The sequence below is a fragment of the Phaeoacremonium minimum genome, assembly GCF_000392275.1.
Source record: "Phaeoacremonium minimum UCRPA7 unplaced genomic scaffold PA7_03_scaffold_292, whole genome shotgun sequence".
NCBI classification, from domain to species: domain Eukaryota; kingdom Fungi; phylum Ascomycota; class Sordariomycetes; order Togniniales; family Togniniaceae; genus Phaeoacremonium; species Phaeoacremonium minimum.
In genome coordinates, this window is record NW_006921197.1 from 1 (window position 1) to 19,663 (window position 19,663).

The 19,663-nt window shown below is 54.3% G+C and overlaps 8 protein-coding genes across 8 annotated transcripts; 5 read left to right on the top strand and 3 right to left on the bottom strand.

Annotated features, from left to right (window-relative positions):
* Positions 1–2,451: 2,451 nt before the first annotated feature.
* Positions 2,452–3,543, top strand: UCRPA7_3842 (hypothetical protein; the record flags this gene model as incomplete). The annotated part of the gene is made up of 2 exons (XM_007916428.1): positions 2,452–2,507; positions 2,559–3,543. 2 exons carry the CDS (start codon positions 2,452–2,454, stop codon positions 3,541–3,543), a joined length of 1,041 nt encoding a protein of 346 aa, XP_007914619.1.
* A 357-nt stretch (positions 3,544–3,900) lies between these two features.
* On the bottom strand, positions 3,901–5,055 carry UCRPA7_3843 (putative mitotic checkpoint protein prcc protein; the record flags this gene model as incomplete). Its single annotated transcript, XM_007916449.1, has 1 exon — positions 3,901–5,055. The coding sequence occupies one exon, from the start codon at positions 5,053–5,055 to the stop codon at positions 3,901–3,903; it is 1,155 nt and encodes a 384-aa protein (XP_007914640.1).
* Positions 5,056–5,375: 320 nt separating this feature from the next.
* Positions 5,376–7,984, top strand: UCRPA7_3844 (putative stress activated map kinase interacting protein sin1 protein; the record flags this gene model as incomplete). Its single annotated transcript, XM_007916406.1, has 3 exons — positions 5,376–5,392; positions 5,457–7,803; positions 7,865–7,984. 3 exons carry the CDS (start codon positions 5,376–5,378, stop codon positions 7,982–7,984), a joined length of 2,484 nt encoding a protein of 827 aa, XP_007914597.1.
* Positions 7,985–9,410: 1,426 nt separating this feature from the next.
* UCRPA7_3845 (hypothetical protein) lies at positions 9,411–9,919 on the top strand (the record flags this gene model as incomplete). Its single annotated transcript, XM_007916416.1, has 2 exons — positions 9,411–9,455; positions 9,509–9,919. The coding sequence occupies 2 exons, from the start codon at positions 9,411–9,413 to the stop codon at positions 9,917–9,919; spliced, it is 456 nt and encodes a 151-aa protein (XP_007914607.1).
* A 639-nt stretch (positions 9,920–10,558) lies between these two features.
* Positions 10,559–11,674, bottom strand: UCRPA7_3846 (hypothetical protein; the record flags this gene model as incomplete). Its single annotated transcript, XM_007916408.1, has 1 exon — positions 10,559–11,674. One exon carries the CDS (start codon positions 11,672–11,674, stop codon positions 10,559–10,561), a length of 1,116 nt encoding a protein of 371 aa, XP_007914599.1.
* Positions 11,675–13,618: 1,944 nt separating this feature from the next.
* On the top strand, positions 13,619–14,811 carry UCRPA7_3847 (putative benomyl methotrexate resistance protein; the record flags this gene model as incomplete). The annotated part of the gene is made up of 2 exons (XM_007916430.1): positions 13,619–14,255; positions 14,321–14,811. 2 exons carry the CDS (start codon positions 13,619–13,621, stop codon positions 14,809–14,811), a joined length of 1,128 nt encoding a protein of 375 aa, XP_007914621.1.
* A 2,763-nt stretch (positions 14,812–17,574) lies between these two features.
* Positions 17,575–18,383, top strand: UCRPA7_3848 (putative duf858 domain-containing protein; the record flags this gene model as incomplete). The annotated part of the gene is made up of 3 exons (XM_007916452.1): positions 17,575–17,801; positions 17,864–18,199; positions 18,263–18,383. 3 exons carry the CDS (start codon positions 17,575–17,577, stop codon positions 18,381–18,383), a joined length of 684 nt encoding a protein of 227 aa, XP_007914643.1.
* Positions 18,384–18,656: 273 nt separating this feature from the next.
* UCRPA7_3849 (putative regucalcin protein) lies at positions 18,657–19,663 on the bottom strand (the record flags this gene model as incomplete). Its single annotated transcript, XM_007916446.1, has 2 exons — positions 18,657–19,141; positions 19,228–19,663. The coding sequence occupies 2 exons, from the start codon at positions 19,661–19,663 to the stop codon at positions 18,657–18,659; spliced, it is 921 nt and encodes a 306-aa protein (XP_007914637.1).

The window sequence follows — 19,663 nt, forward strand, 5'->3', positions numbered from 1 at the left end:
GGGAATAGCTAGGTAGAGACGGGGCCGAGAAGTGATGGCCCATCGACGGACGTAGCCGCCAACGACATGTGGTCGCGCAGAATGGACCGGCCGGTGACATATGTACGGTAATAATGCCTACCCTTATAGAACGGGGCCCAAAGGACTGGCCTGCTGGGCATTGCATCTGCAGTAGCAGTGTCTCCCCTTTTTTTAGCTGAATGACGATGGCTGGCTGGCTGGCTGGCTGGCCAGAGAGAGGCACAAAATCTCCGAGATGGCTTCGGTGTGAATGGATGGATGGATGGACGGACGGGGGGAGGATGCAGCTGGTTGAAGGGCTGGCCGCAGCCGGTCATCTTTGACTGCCTGCCCTGTCTGTCTATTTTTAATTCTATTTTTACCGGCCTCTTTCCTCTTTCTTGTCCTGGCGGTGGTTGTTGAGAGGTTGTCCAACCGTGTGCCCTACCGAGGATCTGCAATGCACGAGCATCCCTGTCCGAGCACACAAGGCCGATCTATCTTGGTAAGGTAGACGGGAGACCCCTGCATTGCTCGTGGCCGCCGGAGAGAGGAGTACTATGCAGTACTCTTTTGAACTCAACCCAAGGTCTTCCTCTAAGATAGGATATTACCCCTTTCTTCAATCTTGAGTCTGTACGTATACGCCAGCTTCATTTTGTCGCAAACACACTCATGTCATGTCATGTCATGTCATGTCCCCTCATGATTGAACACACTGAGTTGCGCATTCTCTTTCTTGCGAAGTGGCCGTTTGCACTGTGGCCCGCCCGTGCAGGGGGTAGGTGAGCTACTGGACAGGGGTTAAGGGAGGGGCCGGCACTTGGGGAAACACTGGAGCCAATCTGGGCCAGGGCCTTAGTGCACAGTACCCAGGTAGTGCGTAGTATCCCCCCTCTTCCCCCGCCGATGGGCTCAAAATAGACACACGTAGCCGCCGGGCCTCCAAAGGCGTACAAGTCTACAAGACCGTAAAGTGACGTGTGAACGCGACCAGGGCACAGGCCCGCATCTCTCTCATGTATCCCCTCTCTCTTCTCTCCTCTCCCCTCTCCCTCTCTGTGCCGTTGTCAACTGACTGACTGACCGCTTGTGTACCGGACTGGGACTGGAGTGACATGCAGGTTGCAGGTTGCAGGTGGAGAGGGGACGCCTGGGCAAGGGCAGCCTTACCTCACCCCCTCCCCACCCAATCATGATCCCTCCTCGCCTTACGCAGGCTGATGATGATGATAGTATCTAGAACAGTAAAGCGGTTCCTGGGCTGGCTGGGGTGCCACGAACGCCTCCGGCCCCCAACGTCCCAATGTCCCAATGTCCCAAGGTCCCATTATCTGCTCTACCTACTGTACCCTCACCAGGGCTTGGTACCGCTTCCGGCAGGCGGGCGATCTTGAAACAACGAGGGGGATAAACAAGCATTTCCAGAAGATATTTCCATCTTGTTTCATGTTTCGTTTGGTAGCCGCTGCTGCTTTTTTTATCCCCCTTCCCCCCTCTCTCCCCCTCCTCCTCCTCCTCCTCCTAGCAGCTAGATCTCATCTCGTTCCTGGCCTAACGCCCTGTTTCATCTCCAAATATAATTCCAGATCTCTGGAGCCGAATTCATATATCAGAGCCTCCGTCTCGCTCCTCAAACATAGCGTCCTCCAGTGATGACATTGAAGACATCAGAACACCTCACCGCTCACGGATCAAGAGACGACTTTGAAAGTCAATCTCAACAGCAACTTGCTTGACTGACGTTGCTGCCGACGATCCACCAGACAGCACCCTCAGCCCTCATTTCTAGAGTCTTTCTTTATCAGCTGTTCTCTCTAGACACAAGGCACCATGTTGTCTCTCAAGGATCGCATCTCATCCCCCCTCGAGGCTGGCACCTCGATCCTCGATGCCCGCCACCTACCTCCACACATGACCACGGCGCTGGACTACGCCTCTAAACGCCTGGCGCGCAAAGGACTCCACATCACTCTCGTCGTCGTCCGCAGAGACTACCAACTCCCTGAGGTCTGCGCGGCTTCTCCCATGCCCTCACCCGGCGTACTGTCACCCCCAGCCACCCCTGCTCCAGTCTCAGCAGTCAGCACACCAAGATCCGCCTTCGCGCCGGTCGCCGCCATCAAGCAGCTCGTCAGGTCCGGGACTCATCCCAATCTGGCATCTCTCGAGAGCAGATCCGATGTCAAGCCTCTTCAGCGGAGCAAGACCGTATCACCGATCTTTTCTCCTGCCTCTTCCACATCCTCAGTCGAAACCTCCAGCCCTAGACTAAGATGGCCTCTCTCGCCAATGAGCCCGGCTTCCATGCCGAGGACACCAAGGACGCCGGCGACGCCTGCCACATCTGTGACTGCCTCGTCCACAACTGGCACTGACGCCTCCTGTGGCCTCCCTGCCCCTGCCGTCTTCGGCATCAAGCTGGTCCATGCCTCTCCATTGAACCCGAGAATGGAGAAGGTCCTCTCGCAGGTGATGGAGAGGGCCCAGAAGAAGTTCCGCATCGGGTAAGATAAAACCCCTCATGATAATAGGAGACTCATCCTGACATCTCACAGACTTGACTGGCTCCCTGCGCCTGTTTCTGCCACCACTTATGGGCTGTCCCCATATCTAATTCACCGCTCCATCGTCCAGAATGAGGTGCTTTTCTCTTCAGAGGGCTTGACGCTCCTATCACTTGATCACCTGTACACATTCAAAAGTGCACTGGCCAGCTACACAAGCACCAGCTCCGCATTCCGTCTCGAGGACGCCGTGGATGAGCTCCGCCGCTACGTCCTGTCTAATGGCCGACGCAAGCTGCAGAAGAGCCTGCTTCTGCGCTCGTACGAGTGGCTGCGCGTGAATGACGCCGCGCTGAGCGACGTCAGCCGCATGTATCGCCGGGCTTACGGCGGGCCGGAGAAGGACTCTGGCTTGGAGAACGACGTCGACATTGTCGTCAAGCCGAAGCCCATGTCGCCGAAGCCCCTCCCCGAGGAGCCGCTCGGGTCCGACAAGGAGGGCGACGTCACAGACTTTGAGGAGGACGACGAAGACGACACCGAAGATGTCATCACGCCCGTCAAGGCGGTGCCCACGCCCAAGCCCACACCAACGCCGAGCGTGATCCCGCCCAAGTCAACATCACCATACAAAACACCCTCGCCGGGCCTCAAAGGCCCCGCGCTTAGACTCCAGACAACCTTTGACAAGCCTGCCAAAAAGGTGTCACCACCGCCGCAGCCCAAGGTGACCATCGGCGACGCCATCAACATCGAGCTGCACGACATCGCGCGCGATGACGAGGAGGACGATGCAGACGCCGAGCTGACCGCGCGGCCCAGCAGCAACACGCGCGGGCCGGCGTTCCCGCTCTTCAACTCCTTCTCGATCGACGAGGTCATGTTCAGCCCCGTCTCGGCGCTGACGCCGCACAAGATGGGGCCGATGACGCCGAACGACTATGACGATATCTCGCCCACCACACGGGGCGAGTGGGGGTTCCTGATGGTGGGCGACTCGTGGAAGGCCAAGACGGCTGCTGTAGAGACGTGCTGAGCAGCAGTGGCAGCAGCAGCAGAGGAACAGTGCATACATATACACACATATATTCATGACGACATGTATTACAAAGATAGATACCGGTCTCTAGACCTACTTGCATTGGGCGGATATAGCGTTTTGTATACCATAGATATCATTGTCATATAGAAGCGCTGATTTGACAACAATCATATACCCCTAAGGGGCTTACCTACAATTGCACAGTATCAGCCTTGACACAATTCAGCGAGAATGACTTATAACGCCATCAAAGTTGTCTTATTTGTGGACAGCCCCACGCCATGCAGGCCTATGTACCCGAGGTATCTCTTCAAACTAAGCCCCCAAACACGATACAAAACAGTTGCGGCTTCACCTCCACCCATAGCGCCCGGCCGCCTGGTTCTTGGTCTCCCTGTTCTTGGCAAAGTTCTCCTCGAGCGCCTCGCGCTGGTTCTGCACCGCGTTGACGAGCTGCCGCAGGTTGTGCTTGCCCGGGGCGATGGCGCGCACCGGGTTGTACGTCTGCTGCTCGCCGGCGGCCCGCAGCTCCTCGTTGTGCTGGTACTCGCGGTCCATGTTGAAGTTGACCACCTTGGACGCCGACGCGCCGGCGCCGCTGCGGCCCCGCCCGAAGAGCTCGCGCCGCGCCGCGGCCGACAGGTTCAGGTCGTCGGCTATGGTGTCGAGGGACTCCGCGCCGGATGTGGTGGTGGTGGGATGATACGATGTGGAGGGCGGTGCTTGGTCGTACTGATAGTTGTCGAGGTCGTCGGCGACGCCGTTTGCGCCGTCGTCATAGCCATCATATAGAGGCTCGTAGCTTGTTTCGTCTACGACAGGTGTGCTTGCTGTAGGCGGCTCGTCTGATATCGAGAAGAGAGACACCTTCTTCCTCTTCGCTGGCGGTTCCTTCACTTCCTCCTTAGGAGCCGCAATTGGTGTTGAAGTCCGACTCTGTTGCGCAGTGGCTGTCTTCCCTACTCCCGCCTTCGCTGCGGTCTTCTTCCCCGGTTTCCGCGCCACCGACAGCGGCTTGAACATCAACGGCTTGCCCACGAGCTTCACCTCTTCCTCTGGCTTCTGGTCCGCAGGTATCGACGGCTGAGCTTGCGCTTTTGGCGGTGGCAGGCTCAAACCGGACCCATTCGACTGCGCGCCATCCTCTTCGTCTTCGCCTCCGCCTAGATCTCTGCTAAAGGCAGCCTCCGAGCTCGTCTTCAGGTGCACGCCAATCCGGGGTGCCGCTTTGCCACCACCAATGCCCTGCGCAGGTGGAGGTTTCCCCGCGGCCTTGGGAGGCGGTAGAAAGGAGCCGAAGCCGCTGAATCGGTTTCCTCCTACTTTTATGCGCTTCGCTGCCGGCTCCTCGCTCCCCGCCGGCTCGTCTGCGGCGGCGGTCTGCGGTAGGCTGACGAGAATCTTGCCTGGATGCGATCGGTCGACGATCTTCTGGAACGGCTTCTTCGCGTTTGGCTGCGGCGCCTCGCTGTCGGATTCCGAGTCGGAGTAGTCTACGAGGCCCATCTCGCCCTAGTATTTTTTGGCGGCGAACAGCGCGTTGGAAGGAGGAAGTTGTTGGTAGTCTGAGGTGGTGTGGCTCAAAAAGTTGCAAGGCTGTGATAAGTACCTAGGTAGAATAGATGGCTAGTGGCTGAAACCCCCACACTACGCTACGAGAAGGGGCTACAAGGCTGACCATCTTAGACCGCAACCCCAACTTCGCAGCACTTACACACTCACGCGCAATGGCAGGTCCATGTACGTACAGCTTGTGAACGATTCGCAGAACGCTCTCCTTCATTTCAAATACTCGATTCGGAGTTGCGCACGTCTTCATTATGTCTATGATTCAGGTAGAGGAGTAAGATCTACCCACGCAATCGAGGCGCGCATCGTATACGGGAAGCTAACAGATGAACCCATAGTTTGGTCTCGTACCAGCTACGAACCAGCTACCTGACCGAGATCGCCGACGGCGTAGGCGAGCGGCTGATCACGCTCAACGACAACTTCCTGAACTCGGCGTCCTTCAAGGCCGCAGGATGGCGCACGAACCCGTCCCTCATCAAGCGGACGCACTCGCCGCCCATCCCCACGGCCGTCGCGTCCGAGTACTTCCAGGCGCCGCGGGCCGCGGGCCTGACCCTCGAGGACGAGCCCGAGGACGGCGGCGGCGGCACGCTCGCCGGCGGGGGCGCCGACACGCTGGGGCCCGGCACGGCGACGAAGCGGCGCCGGCGGCGCGAGCAGATGGAGGAGGACGACAGCAGCGACCTGAGCGACGAGAGCGACGACGAGGCGGACCAGCGCGCCGCGCAGCAGATAAAATTTGCCAAGATGCCCGTGCGGAACCGCTCCGGGTCGTCGCCCATCCAGTCGTCTAACCTGCGGCAGATGACGACGGCCTCGTCGCCTCGCGCGGCGCCGCCGCGACGGGGCTCGCAGTCGGCTCTCGAGACGGTCAAAGAGAGGGCGAGGCGGGACACTGTGACGAGCAGCGAGGTGTCGTCAGAGAACGAGTTCGATGCCTCTGGGTTCCATCGGCAACGGGAGGCCGCTAGGGCAGCTGCAAAGGCTGTGCGAATCCAGACGAAGATCAACGCAGAGCCCACGATGGGTATCAAGAGGCAAGAGAGTGATCTGCTCGAGGAAGAAGAGGAAGACTCTGACGGATCGGATATCTCCTCTGTTTTCAACGAGAGCATTGACTCCGCGTCCATTCTAGTCGCCAATGAGAACACCATGCCGACCATGAACGTTGCACCCTCGCAGCAGGTTGTTGGCACACCGCCACGAGAGTTCCGCAGAGCGTCAACGATCAGAAGATCACATATGCCACCGCCTACGCAGGTTGTCGGAGAGCTCCCGCCGCCACGGCCGTTAAGCACCATCAGGCCTATCAGCATGATCCAGCCGACGAGCTTGTTGTCCGCTGCTCTGAACGCGAAGAAGACGAAACCGGCAATGCCTTTTGAGACTTTTGCGACGCTTTCAGGGCAGGGGGAGTCAAATCCTATTATGCTACGTATCTACGCTCCGTTCTCGAAGACGGCGTCTACGCCTTTCGAGGTCATGATAAGAAGAACAGTCCGTGAGGAGAATACGGGGGATCGACCTGTGAATGTTGCCGACTCAATTGGCCTTAGCCTGTGGCGCTACAACGAGGAGAAGCTGGAGCCCTCTCTCCCGGCGGACAAGCTGAATGTCAACTGGTGGACACTGAAGATGGTGGAGGAAGGTGGTGAGGTGGATGATGATTTCCCGCCACTTGAGCGGACGAAACCGCTCACATCTTTCGTGACTGCACCTAACAACAAGGAGGATGGACCTCGCCCGCAAGCTGTCTCGGCACCAAGCAGCCGGCCCGGACGAGGGCGGTCAAATACCAAGGTGTTTGATGAGTTTGCGCTGGTGCAGGCCTCAGAGGATGAGTTTGAGGATAACCAAACTGCCACGCCGCAATTCAACCAAGAGGAGGTCGCTGAAGAGGCCAAGGATGAGGAAATCACACCACGAAACACGCCAATGTTGAACCCGTCGCTACTTGCACCCAGAGAACCGCGGGGCAACCCAGTTATCACGACTACATGGCGGTCTGATACAGTCCTGGCTGATGCACCACGTCCATCCGCTCCAATGCAAAACACAACAAGAGGACAAAAGAAGCTACTGCGCATTCATATCCTCTCTTCAGATATCGCTCCTGGGCAGATGGTCACCCTCGATGTCACCACCGACACCTACATGGAAGAAGTTTTGGACCTTGTCTGCCGTAAGAGGCAGCTGGACAAGGCCAATCATGTCCTCAAAATACCCGGATCGGGCGCTCTCGTTCTGCTAGATCGCCCGGTAGCAGCAATTGGGGCCATCTCGGATCTCGAGCTTTACAGGCGGCGCTTCGCTACAGACGGCCCTCTTACACTGACCGGATCACCGAGCAGCTCGTCACCGCGGCCGTTAATCTTCGCGGAGGCTCAGGCCGCGAAGAAGTCCAAAAAGGCCCAGATGGGCAGCCATCCGTTGGCCAAGGAAGCAATTGCGCAGGAAGAGCTCGGCAATGCCAACTACAAGAAGTACGTGGTCTGGCGGAAACAGACGATGCGGTTCGCTACCATGAACGAGAGAATACTCGTCATCGATGGAGAGTATGTCCACATTGTGCCCTCGTCAGCGGGCAAAGCACTGGTGGATGGCGGTGGGAAGACAACAACTGTACATTTCAGCAACGTAATTGGTTGCAAGGTGTCGAGGAGACACCCGACGAATTTCAAGGTTTGTGCAACGTTTTTGTTTCACGACCAGGGTCAGACGAGCTAACATCCGTCATTTCTAGCTACTGGTTTTCAAAGCCACGGAGAGCAAGAGATACGACTTTGAGGCGAGAAGTGCAGACGAAGCTGCCGAGATTGTCTCGGAGTTGAAGAAAGGAATATCCCCATACCGGGACGTCTGAAGCACACCGTCTGCAATAGTCCTTCTATCAGCCAGGTTTCTGAGACGAGAAGCTAAGTTGCAGGAGACGGAAGTTGCCCGTTTAACAAGCCCTCTCCAGCACCCGGTCAGTTACCTGTTTGGAGAGCCTTGTTCAAGTCTACTGTGTGAGAGAGAGCCTGGCGTCCAATTAAGGTTGCTCATCCTGGCTCCAATCCGCGCAGCCTGCAGCTTCTAACGCAGGCACTAACGGCGTGTGACGCCAACATCTACATAGTATATTGACTCTTAGGGAGCACAAACGGAGACCATCGGAGCAAACAAACAAATAAACAATAACATCATCAGTGCCCCAGTGGGCCAGTGGAGTATGCAAGGCATAAGGTTCCCTCTGGCGGCCGCTCCGGGGCAGGCCAGTCGATTCTCGAGATGCTGACTTGGGGTTCCGTCTTGGTGGCGGATGTTGTACGTACATTGCCAACTCTTCTGAGCGGGTTTCGGGGCGCAGGATTCTATGACAAACAGGATGCGCTAGCACGGCTAGGCATGCAGCTCCAGGCCTTAGGCCAGCCAACCCGCGGGGCTGCAGGGCCGGGATTAGTGGCCGCTCCACCAAAGCTGCCTCTGAAACGGACTGCCGCTGTCTATGACGCAAATGTTGCAAGGCCAAAGGCCTGGCCATTCGCTCAGCCCAGCCCTCGTCTCTACAAGAAAAGCGGCACTATAGTAAAGCGACCAAGCAAAGACAAGGACTCGTCTAGGCCATACGCTATTTACAGTTATGGCGACCATCGCCATCGCCAGAAAAGGGAAGATCGAGACTAAACCCACCAATTGGCCAAAGTCCTTCCTTGGTATTACTGTGCAGTAGTCCCTCCTGAGTGATGGCAACATTTCCAAACCAAGGATGATCGACCCGCCTCCCTCAGGGCCAACGCAATCACCAGCCACATTGTGCCACCCGTGCCACAGGCGTCTTGCGTGCTTCTGGACCGGTTGGTGCTCTTGAGGCTCGATGTGCCGGTGCTCCGACTTGGCCTATGCCCTCTCAGCTGTTAGCATCACTCCTGCAGCTCTCCTTCCCTGGAGACGGCCCCGTTCTCCACCTGCTGAGGCTGGGCGAATGACGATTTGGGTGGACCTTCCCCCGATCTAAGTCTGGCTCCCCAATGCCGCCATCCGAAGCTGCATGTTGGTGATGCATCTCTTACGTCCGGTTGCCTGTCTGGGTCACCTGCAATCGGACCACTCTAGCTAGGTAGAGAACTATGTAGCTGTTGTTGCTTCTTCGAATTATAAGTATCTGTTGGATGCTCGTTCCTCTCTGCTCAAGTTCTCCATTATCTTGACCAAACAAACCTCCATCCTAATTCTGTTCACCTCAGAGACTCTTCATCCTACCTCAAATCTATCCACTACTCTCCTACCTCTACAATCCTACATTCAAGATGAAGTACTCCGCTGTTCTCCTGGCTCTCGCCTCTTTCGGCGCGGTATGTTGCAGTTCATTTACATGAACAGTGATCAATATCTAATTCTTCTTCAGGCTCAAGACTTGACCGTCCCCGTTGTCTCTGCCACTGAGACTGGTGCCATAGCCAGCGGCGTTTCCTCTATTGAGAGCGAGGCTTCCAACATCGCCTCCCAGGCATCGAGCCTCGTCTCCTCCATCGAGGGCGCCGCCAGCTCCAACATCGCTTCCATCACCTCTAATATTGGCTCCGGCATTGCCTCCCTGTCCTCCGACCTGGCCACGGCCACCGGCTCTGCTGCTTCCGCCTCCATCTCTTCCAAGATCGCCAGCCTGAGCAGCGCCGGCGCCTCCAAGGTCAGCTCGGTGCAGAGCGCCGCCAGCTCCGCCCAGACCAGCGCCACAGACAATGCTGGCCCGCTCCAGACTGCCGCCATCGGCATGGGTGCGCTGCTCGGCGGCGCCGCTCTGATGGCCAACCTGTAAACAAGACGAAATGTGACAAAAACGACAGATACATCACTCATCCGCCCTGACGGATGTGAAGAGATACCAAAGTTTGTGTGGCTACGGCATTAATTGGAGCATGGGATCGGGTAGCACATACTGCATCATGGGAATAGGTCAAGGAAAGGATACTTCCGTAATAATGACAACATAACATGAATGAAACCAGAAATATCATGAATATCGTAATCTGTCTTGTGCCGCTGTGGTGATCACCGCCTTGCTTTTGCTGCGTAAGACTCGTCCAGCCACACATTGCTTCTGGGGGAGCCGCCTCCCCGAGTTTCAGGAACATTTGCTCCAGAACCGATTGTTTCGCAGACGCGCACGGATAACTGTGGATATGTTAAGATTGCAGATTTGCCGTGTGTTGTTTCAACTTAATGGGTGAGATAAGATGTTGCATCTTTCACTGAGCAATTAGTTGACCATCCTGTCCAAGCAAGCTGAATTTGGTGAGTGTCTGGGAAGAGCAACGTCTTGCACACAATGTCTCAACCAACACAGAGCAGCTTCGTAGATCTCAGCAAACCACATGTAGGAGCCTAGCATAATAAAACGTTTCGATTTGGAAATGATATCTCGGGTATCTTCTGTTTTTGATTCATATCTCGTGGTTTAGGTCGTCTTTGGCCGGGTATCTGCCCAGAGCTTATCAATGATCTGGAAAATTGCCGTGACGTCCCTTATGAGAGCCTCGTCCGTTTGACCTCCGAGTTTCTGCTGGATCTTGTCAGGGTGCCACCTGACTCTTTCATCCTTGAGTCTCGCTGCAAATTGGGTCTCTCCAAGCTCCTCAAGGTCAAGACCTCTGACGAAGAAGGATCTAACCTCCTTCTCGTCGATGTCTCTTCGGTCGCTGCTCTGCACCGGCCATGGGACCTTGGCCACCGTGCCATCCCAATCAGTCCAGCCCTTCAGATAATCGCTCCAGCGCTCTTGCCAGACCCGTCGTTGCCTCCTTTCCTGGCCCCTCTTCAGACTCCTCTCCATCTCGGCATGTATCCTCCTGTCCTCCTCCGCCTTCTTCTCCCTCGCCTCCCGCTCCCGTGCCCGCCGAGCGCGCTCCTCGATCAAGCCGGCGTGAGTCTTCTCCCACATCTTCTGGCGCACGTACGCCGCGTACTCCTCGTCCGTCATGCTCTCCAGCTCGCCCTGCTCGTTGACCTTGTCCCGCTCGTAGACGTGGATCGGCTGCCCGTACACGCCCTCCCAGTAGAGCGCGCCCTCGTCGTCGGCCATGGCGTCGAACAGCGACTCGCGGAACGCCGTCTCCGGGTCGAGCGGCGGCGGCTCGTGGGGGTCGACGGGCTCGGCCTCCCGCGGGCTGGCGGAGCGCGTGCGCCGCCTCTTGTGCCGGTGGTGGTGGTGGCTGCTGTGGTGGTGACGATGCCGGTGATGGCGCGAGCTGGGAGATCGGGAGCGCTCGCGGCGACGGTGGTCGTGGTCGCGGTCGCGGTCGCGGTCACGATCGTCCTCGTCGCGCTGGCGAGAACTGCGGCGGCGCGATTTTGAGTGCTTGGACTTGAAGCGGAACCTGCTGGCGTTGGCTTCGGCGGGCGGCTCCGCGACTACCTCGTCCTTTGGTGCGCCATCGCGGGATGTCGAGCGAGGAGGTCGCTGAGGAGGCGACGTCCAGTCATCTCTCGCCTCTTGACGATCATCATCATCCTGTAGGGGATTGAAAGCTGAGACTATCCTCACCCTCTTCGGTGAGCGATCCCTTTCTGTCATCTTGGAGCCGTCATCTTGCGCGGTTGCTCCTATGGTGAATGAGCAACGTCGAAGTTGACGAAGGTGGGACTGATCCACTGATGCGGCTGCCTCGAAATCTTCTTGGCTTGCTTATCGCACTGTTATCTCTGTGGCTGGTGGTGGGGAGGTGTGGCTTGCGGGCTGCCATGACGTAGGAGCTTCTACCGTGTCTGGCACAATATGCATGTTCGGTGGTGTCCCCCTTCGAATGTATCTTGAATTACAAATCCTGAACACTTCATGCTTTCCTGGGATAATCTATCTTACACAATATTTGACTTGCTGGAAGAGCCTACTCTAACGGGAGTTACGAATGATACTCTCTGAGATAACTGACATGCTTTAACGAAGCGACCTGTCTCTAGTTGCAAGCAAACCCATAGCTTACGCCCAGCAGCTTTGTCTGCGCCTCGGCCAGGGTAACAAACGTTAATTCTTAAAGGTGGAGATAATCAATGCTGAGAATCGTAAAATTCACGAGGCTCTCGAATATTCTGTTTATTACTCTATGTCTATCAACTTCCACAAAGATAGTAATACCTTGTTGAGGAGATAATAACACCCTTGCTGAACTAACATTTATTACCCTGGCGGAGGAGTAGTTCAAAGCAATAGCAGCACAGCGTCAATTCCAACTCCTTTCAGAAATGCCATGTTCGGACAGCCAAACACCATCATGGAATTTTGTAGGTAGAATGACATCAACCACTCATAAAACAATCACGTCTTCTCGGACATTACGGCACTTGATATTTCGCCTGGGGGGGCAATGACTAACAAGACCAAAAGGACGCTGATGATACCGAGATAGTCAATGATCAGCAACACCGGCAGGCTATCCGGTTAGCTTCCCACATCGCTTTCCTGTTGAGCCCTACAGACCCTTGTTAGATTTATTGCCCCAAAGCGCCGCCCTTTCGATGAGCAGAGCACCGGATGTCGGTACGTCGTTTGAAGATGTCGGATGTAGATAGTGACCGTGGCCGATCTTCCCGTTGAGCTCGCGATCTTCGGTACAAAGTCAAAAGCGGAGGACCCCCATTACAAAGCATCCGCTCCCAGGTACCTTAGATAGGTTGGTCAGGGGGTGAAGAGTCATCAGAGTGTGTGTGTCTGTGTGTGGTAAAGCCGATTAAGTCCAGCCTTGTAAGAGGGAGGGGTATTTAGACATGAATCCCTACGTGCCAAGAATTTCAACACATAGTATTTTTTTTGAAGACGTGAGCCGTGTTGATAGACCAATGTCTTGAATTTTATCTCGGTTATGGCTGGACTTATAAGAATATTATCGCGGCCAACAGCCAAGCCTTATCGAAACCGAGACATTACTCACGATGGCCCGCCTTATCTTAACGACGATGGACATGTTGACTTTGAACCGGACGACGTTGAATTTCCACAAAATTGGTCTATGGCCAGGAGGTCGTACGTGACCGTCTGTTCCGTGCTTTTGGTCGTCAATGCCACATTTGCATCATCGAGTCCTTCTGGGTGCTTTGAGGTGCGTTCACCCCATAATCTAAGACCGTTCGAATATTAATAAGCATACAGAGTATAGCGGAAGAGTTCGGTGTCTCGCTCGAGGTCGCCGGCCTTACAATTACACTGTTTCTATTAGGTTATTGCGCTGGTCCTCTCGTCTTTGCTCCCTTGTCGGAGTTCTACGGACGAAGATGGATCTTTTACATAACCTTTCTGATATACATTGCTTTCACTTTCCTCTGCGCCTTCGCTCCCAATTTCGGCGCGCTGCTGGTCGGACGTTTTCTCGCTGGGACCTTCGTGAGCGCACCACTCTCCAACGGCCCTGGAGTACTCGCCGATATATGGAACCCCATTCAAAGAGCCAATGCAATGGCTGGCTTCAGCTGTATGGTCTGGGTAGGACCAGCTCTTGGACCCGTCATTTCAGGCTTCCTAGGAATGACGAAGGATTGGCGATGGAGCTTTTACGTCCTGCTATGGCTGGGCGGTATCTCGGCCTGCCTCATGTTCACGATACCCGAGACATATGCCCCGATTATTCTCATGCACAAGGCGGAACGAATTAGAGAGGCCAAGATCCCTGGATACGAGGATGTCAAGGCGCCCATCGAGGACACTGATCGGTCTCTCCTCAATGTCTACAAGATCGCTCTGACCCGACCATGGATCATCCTTTTCGACACGATATCATTCCTGTGCGCCATTTACATGTCCATGGTCTACCTCCTTCTCTACATGCTGTTTTCCATATATCCCATTGTCTTCCAGGAACATAGGGGCTGGAATCCTGGCGTGGGAGAGCTGCCCCTGATCGGGACCATCTTGGGTGCTTTCCTCGGCGCCGGCTTCATATTGATCGACTCTCACAAGCAGGCGAAGAAGGTCAAGGCTGGCAGAAAGATGAAGCCCGAGGACCGACTCCCTCTTGCGATGGTCGGTGGGATAGGATTTGCTATTTGCATGTTCTGGTTGGCTTGGTCTGCTAACTACAACTCTGTTCACTGGATCGTGCCAACCATGGCCGGCGCCTTCTTGTCCACTTTTATGCTTCTGATCTTCGTTGCATATCTAAATTGTAAGACACTCCAAGCTCTTATTAGTAGGTAGAGGGAAAGAGCTCGCTAACCTTGTATTTCATAGATCTCGTCGACGCTTACTTGATGTATGCCGCAAGTGCCATTGCCGCCAACACCGTGTGCCGATCAGCAGCGGGCTCCACTGCTCCGCTGTTCACGAACTACATGTTCGATGCGCTCGGCGTCGGCGGCGGCGGCTCTCTCATCGGCGGCGTCGCGGCGCTGCTGGCTATCATTCCTTTTGCGTTCTACAAGTACGGCGAGCGGATCCGAATCAAGTCACGGTTCGCGCCGACAGGGCTGAAGCCGGAGCCTCCCAGTGACGAAGAGAAGGCAACCTCTCGTCAAGAGGAGTTCATGCGTCCCGAGAGCCGGGCGTCGTCCAGTTCTTCATCTTCTGCGGCGGCGTCCTTTTCGTCGAGCACACTTGCAACTGACAGGGAAAGAAATGCTGGCTTCGAGAAGGAGAGGAGAAAGGATGAGGACGTCTCGCAGAACGAGCTGGGGGAACCTCGAGACGAGAATGTGGCTTTTGGGAAGGAATCTAAGGGTTAGAAATCTGTACAAATGGCGGGAATAGACTGGTAGTTTGTGTCTTTATGTCAGCCAAGCTTCATGCCAAGCAGGGAGCATACGACTAAGGCACTTTTGTCGGTATAGCTGCATCGCGATTATCATAGCCCTACAGCACCAAGTGAGCGTGCATTGGTTGTCAGATAGCAAATGACTGCTAATTAAGTATCGCAATATGCTCCAAAAGAACCCAAGCTGAGTTTCTCGAACATCAGACATCAGTCCGTTTATTTTGACAATGAATGCATCTCCTTCGAGAGCCATCATAATGTCTTCCTCCTATAATTAATTCATACAATCATTAATTCCTCACCCGAACTTGCCTGCGTCAGCGCGTTGTGTCTCACTAACTGAAAACGACCGGCTCCATTATTTGGATTCGCACACGCACTGTCCTGTCCATAGCTTCGTCCTCGTCCACGGCGCGGATGGCAGCTACCCAGGATTCCTCGTCAGAAATGAGCGCCATACCCTCTGCTGTGTACACTTCTATAATGCCGAACAATCCTTTCTCGGCAAGATGTGTTAAGAGTGTGTAGAAGATCGATGTACGACGGCCATCAGTATGATGGAGTGTGATCGGCGGGACAACTCTTCTGAGCCCTTCCATGACGTTCACAACGTACGTCAAGCAGGCAAACCAGTGTTCTCCATTGCGGGTTGGTCCTTCTTCAACTTCTTTAATGGTGGCCCCTCAGGCAGGATTCCATATCCATCAGGTTGTTGGGCTGGCTCACGTGTCTGAGGAAGGTTTAACATACGCTTCTCCGGACGGATCGTGCTGGGACTTACACGAATAGAGACATAATGCATTGTGCCGCTGGACTGGGAGCTGCCATGATTTGTCATGTGCAGTGTTGTTGTGGGCGACTCTGCTTTAGGGCTTGGGGCACCCAACGACCCTGGCGTAGATGGTGCTGGTGACGTAGCGAGTGCGACAGTGCTTTTCTTTTTGTCCCTTACTTTTGCTGCATACTTTCGCTGAGATTCGTTGCGAGCAAGCTTGTACAGAAGGGGAATGAAGCGATAGAAAATCCTGCAAAGCTGTTAGCAGTCATATACGTTATTATAGGTACCAGGAGGAAAACTTACTCAGTCGAATTCTGAGGCCAGAGCAAATCGATATCCTGAGAGTGGAAGGGGGCTGGAGAGAACCATTTTTCACCCCACGAATTGATGACCAGTAAAGTCAGAGCAGCTTCAATGAGGGCTGTTTTGGTCTTCCGTCGGTAGTCTTGATCCTGTTGGCCAACGAGGTGGATAGTGTGCTCAGGCTGGGCCAGATACTCTTTGACATGTGCCATCAGTGAGCGGCCGCGCTTTGCATCGAGTCCGAGTTGCTCAAATATGGTAGCATTGGTCAAGCCTTTAGCTGCTGCAGACAAGTTAGCAAGTCTGCACAAAAATGGGACGGGTATCGACCTACGAAGGTTGATGCAAGGCAATATTGCTTCTATGTCGGGGCACTCCAGATCAATCCGTGGAGGTAGAAGGGGACTACTGCGGGTAGCAGGACGACATTTCGGGCGATCCGGTACAGCCTGCTCGGTCGCTACTCGCTCCACAGGCTGAGCATGACATGCTTGAGCGTCATGGCCGACGATTGTCTCTGCTTGAGGAGAGTCAATATCGTGTTCTTCTTGAAGCTCCAGCTCCAACTGCAACTGCAGCTCCATCTCGAGATCGGCCTCAGATGGAGTCTGCTCATAAACCACAGGATTCTGGGTACTAACTTGATCATGTTGTTGAAGTGGCACTTCTCCGCAAGGTGGTGATGGCGAAGAAAGCGCGGTCTCTTGATGAGAGTGTTCTGGAAATGAGGAAATGGCTGATGGGCCAGGCCCTGACCAGGACCAGCCCGCTGGAGACTGTGAAGCAGCATTATGCTCTGCTGAGGATGGGTCTTCCGTAAAGAGGGAAGCACCATCCCCATCTTCGTCGTCTCCGAATAGCGAGGCCAGCTCGCAATCTGATACACCCTCCAAGTCATTGCCACTGCTAGCTTCGGGCAGCATGGTGCGATGATAGGCGTCAATCTCCATCTGATGAGCTGTTGTGATACAGCGTCACTGAAGGGATGACAACGTGTGGATGGTCATGAAAGGTAGGAGGAGAGGATGTTGTTGCCTGTCGCGAAAATAAAGTGGGTACCTATAGCCACCAAAGTTCGGCGGACAAGCCACAGAAATCGACCCCGCTGCGAATGAGCCACAACAAATAACCCAGCCGTGGGGTCAACCTAGGTAAGTAATGGTAATCAACGGAGACCGGCCTCCCACATTTTAACTTCAATATAACCAAAATGCTGCGATGTGCTTGCTTCATGTGGAGTAATAATTGGATATTGTACGCATTGTAGGCAGGTTGAGATTTCTCTACGCTCAGAATCATGGTCGTGTATCCAGGTCATTCAAATCGTTGGTGCTGGCAAGTGGGTAGGCAGAGACTCGACACTTTGTCGTGGTCATTTCGAATCATGGTTCAGTGCCATCTTTTTGAGTGCGAAAGTCGCAATGAAAATAAATGAAACCTGATCTCATTAGATTTGCCAATGCGATTTCCTCGTAGGAAAGAATGATTGATTAGCACGTGACGATCTTGCATAGCGTGTAAGGCAGGGTCAGGACTGGAAAACTGGAAGTATCCATTTAAGATCGCTCGAGGCGTCGTGACTTTACCCCCTTCGTATGAGATGACGGCTTCTCCGACCACACTGTTTGGCCAATAGACTCCCAACCCGGCACAATGTCTGCACCAGGTGAAGACATACTACCTGCCGATACGAAGATTAGCAAGGATGACGGTCGACAGTACTGGCAGGGCATTGACGCAGACGTGAACGGAATGCTCGGAGGCTTTCCCTACATCTCAAAGGTCGACCTCCAGGGATCCCGGAACTTCCTTGCAAAGCTCGGTATTGGTACAAAGGATGGCCAACATACGGTCAGCAGCGCATTGGAAGGTGGCGCCGGGTACGTAGAAAGGAACGCGGCTTGATGTTACCCACGTGCCCGTATCTGACTGCCAGGAACAGCATCGGTAGGATAACACAAGGTCTTCTCCTTGACATCGCCGAGCAAGTAGACATAGTGGAGCCGATTGCAAAGTTCACCGACAGCTTGAGGGGTAAGAGCGGCGTTCGAAACATCTATAACATCGGATTGGAAGAATGGGGTCCTAAGGATGATGTCAAATACGATCTGATTTGGAATCAGTGGTGTTTGGGACACTTGACGGATGAGCAACTGATCCACTATTTGGAACGGTGCAAGACGGCTCTCAAGCCCGACAGTGGCCTCATCGTCGTCAAGGAAAACCTCAGCACAAGTGGTACGGACCTATTCGATGAGGTGGATAGCAGTGTGACGAGGTGAGTGTGCCGGTCAAACACCCATCACCGATCACGGCTTCTGGAGTTGACAAATATACCCAGGATCGACGAGAAGTTCCAGAGTCTGTTCAAGGGAGCAGGATTAACATTGATCAAGACTGAAATACAGCTCGGGTTTCCTAAGGAACTATTTCCAGTCAGAATGTACGCGCTGAAGCCATGAGAACCTCAACACCAGAATATTGCACCATGTCTAGTCTAAAATGATCGATCCTGTATGTGCAAGGCGACTACGATGAATGATATTTGTCATTGAAGCACTCATAGAAGGGGCACAGCGATTGAGATATTGAATATTAAGATGAGTTTCATGTAGTCTGCAATGATTTCTATTTCCTTGGGCTTACACATGGTCACGCTGTGCCACACCTTATCAAGGATTGCTTCGATGTGACATGCCCTGACTTTTAACCAACAACTGCTTTTATTGCAGAATCTATGCGGCGAGTTTGAATTGATATGGCTTGAGTCCAGTGGTACCAACATCCACGCGGAACAACGCACCCCCGTAGTCTTTGCTCTTGCCCTCACCATCGGCATTGCCAGCAGTAGTGATGAACAGCTCCGTACCAACAAACTCGCAGCAGGTGATGTTCTTTGTCGGTAGATTGATCTGACCAATGAGCTTGCCCTCCGGGGAGATCTTGAGGACTCGGCTCTCGCCGTACACAGCATGCCACATATTTCCATCTACGTCGATACGGTGGCCGTCGGGCTCGCCCGGTCCATCGTGCTGATAGAAGACCCTCTCATTGGAAACACTACCATCCTCTGAGTAGTCAAAAGCATGGACAGTTCTTGCTGTTGAGTGGGTGAAGTATAGAATATTGTTATCCGGCGACCAGCTGATACTGTTGGGAATAGTGATATCACCCTTGATTGTTTCCCTCGACTTACCGCCGTCGAAGCGGAAGAGGTGGCCTAACATATCAGTGAGTTAGATTTCCCAATGTTTTGAAACTCGGCCCTAGCTTGCGCATAGAGGAGCGAAACCTGTGATAGCTTACCTTCAGGACGAAAGTCTCCCTTGTTGAAATCTGTCATGGAACCAATCCAGAATCGGCCGTGGACGTCAACATTGCCATCATTGCCTCTCAGTCGATCATTGTCCTCGTCACCGGGAGCGGCAAATTTGGTGAGATATTCATACTTGCCCGTCTTCCGGTCCAGGAGTGCAATGCCGTACTTCAATCCTACGAGTATCTTCTCCTGCGGATCGAAACCTTCTACGTCCGCAGTCACACCGACTGGGCTGTCCAGCTGAAGCGTCTTTACAGAGTCGGGTCCGTCAGTGAGGCTGACAGTATGTATGCGCTGCTCTATGATATCGACAAAACGCAGCGTGTTGGTCGCCTTCTCATAGTATGGACCCTCGCCAAGACTGCAGTGAATGTTGAGGTACGGCTCCTCAACCGTCCATTCCTCGAACGCCTTGCCTGCCAT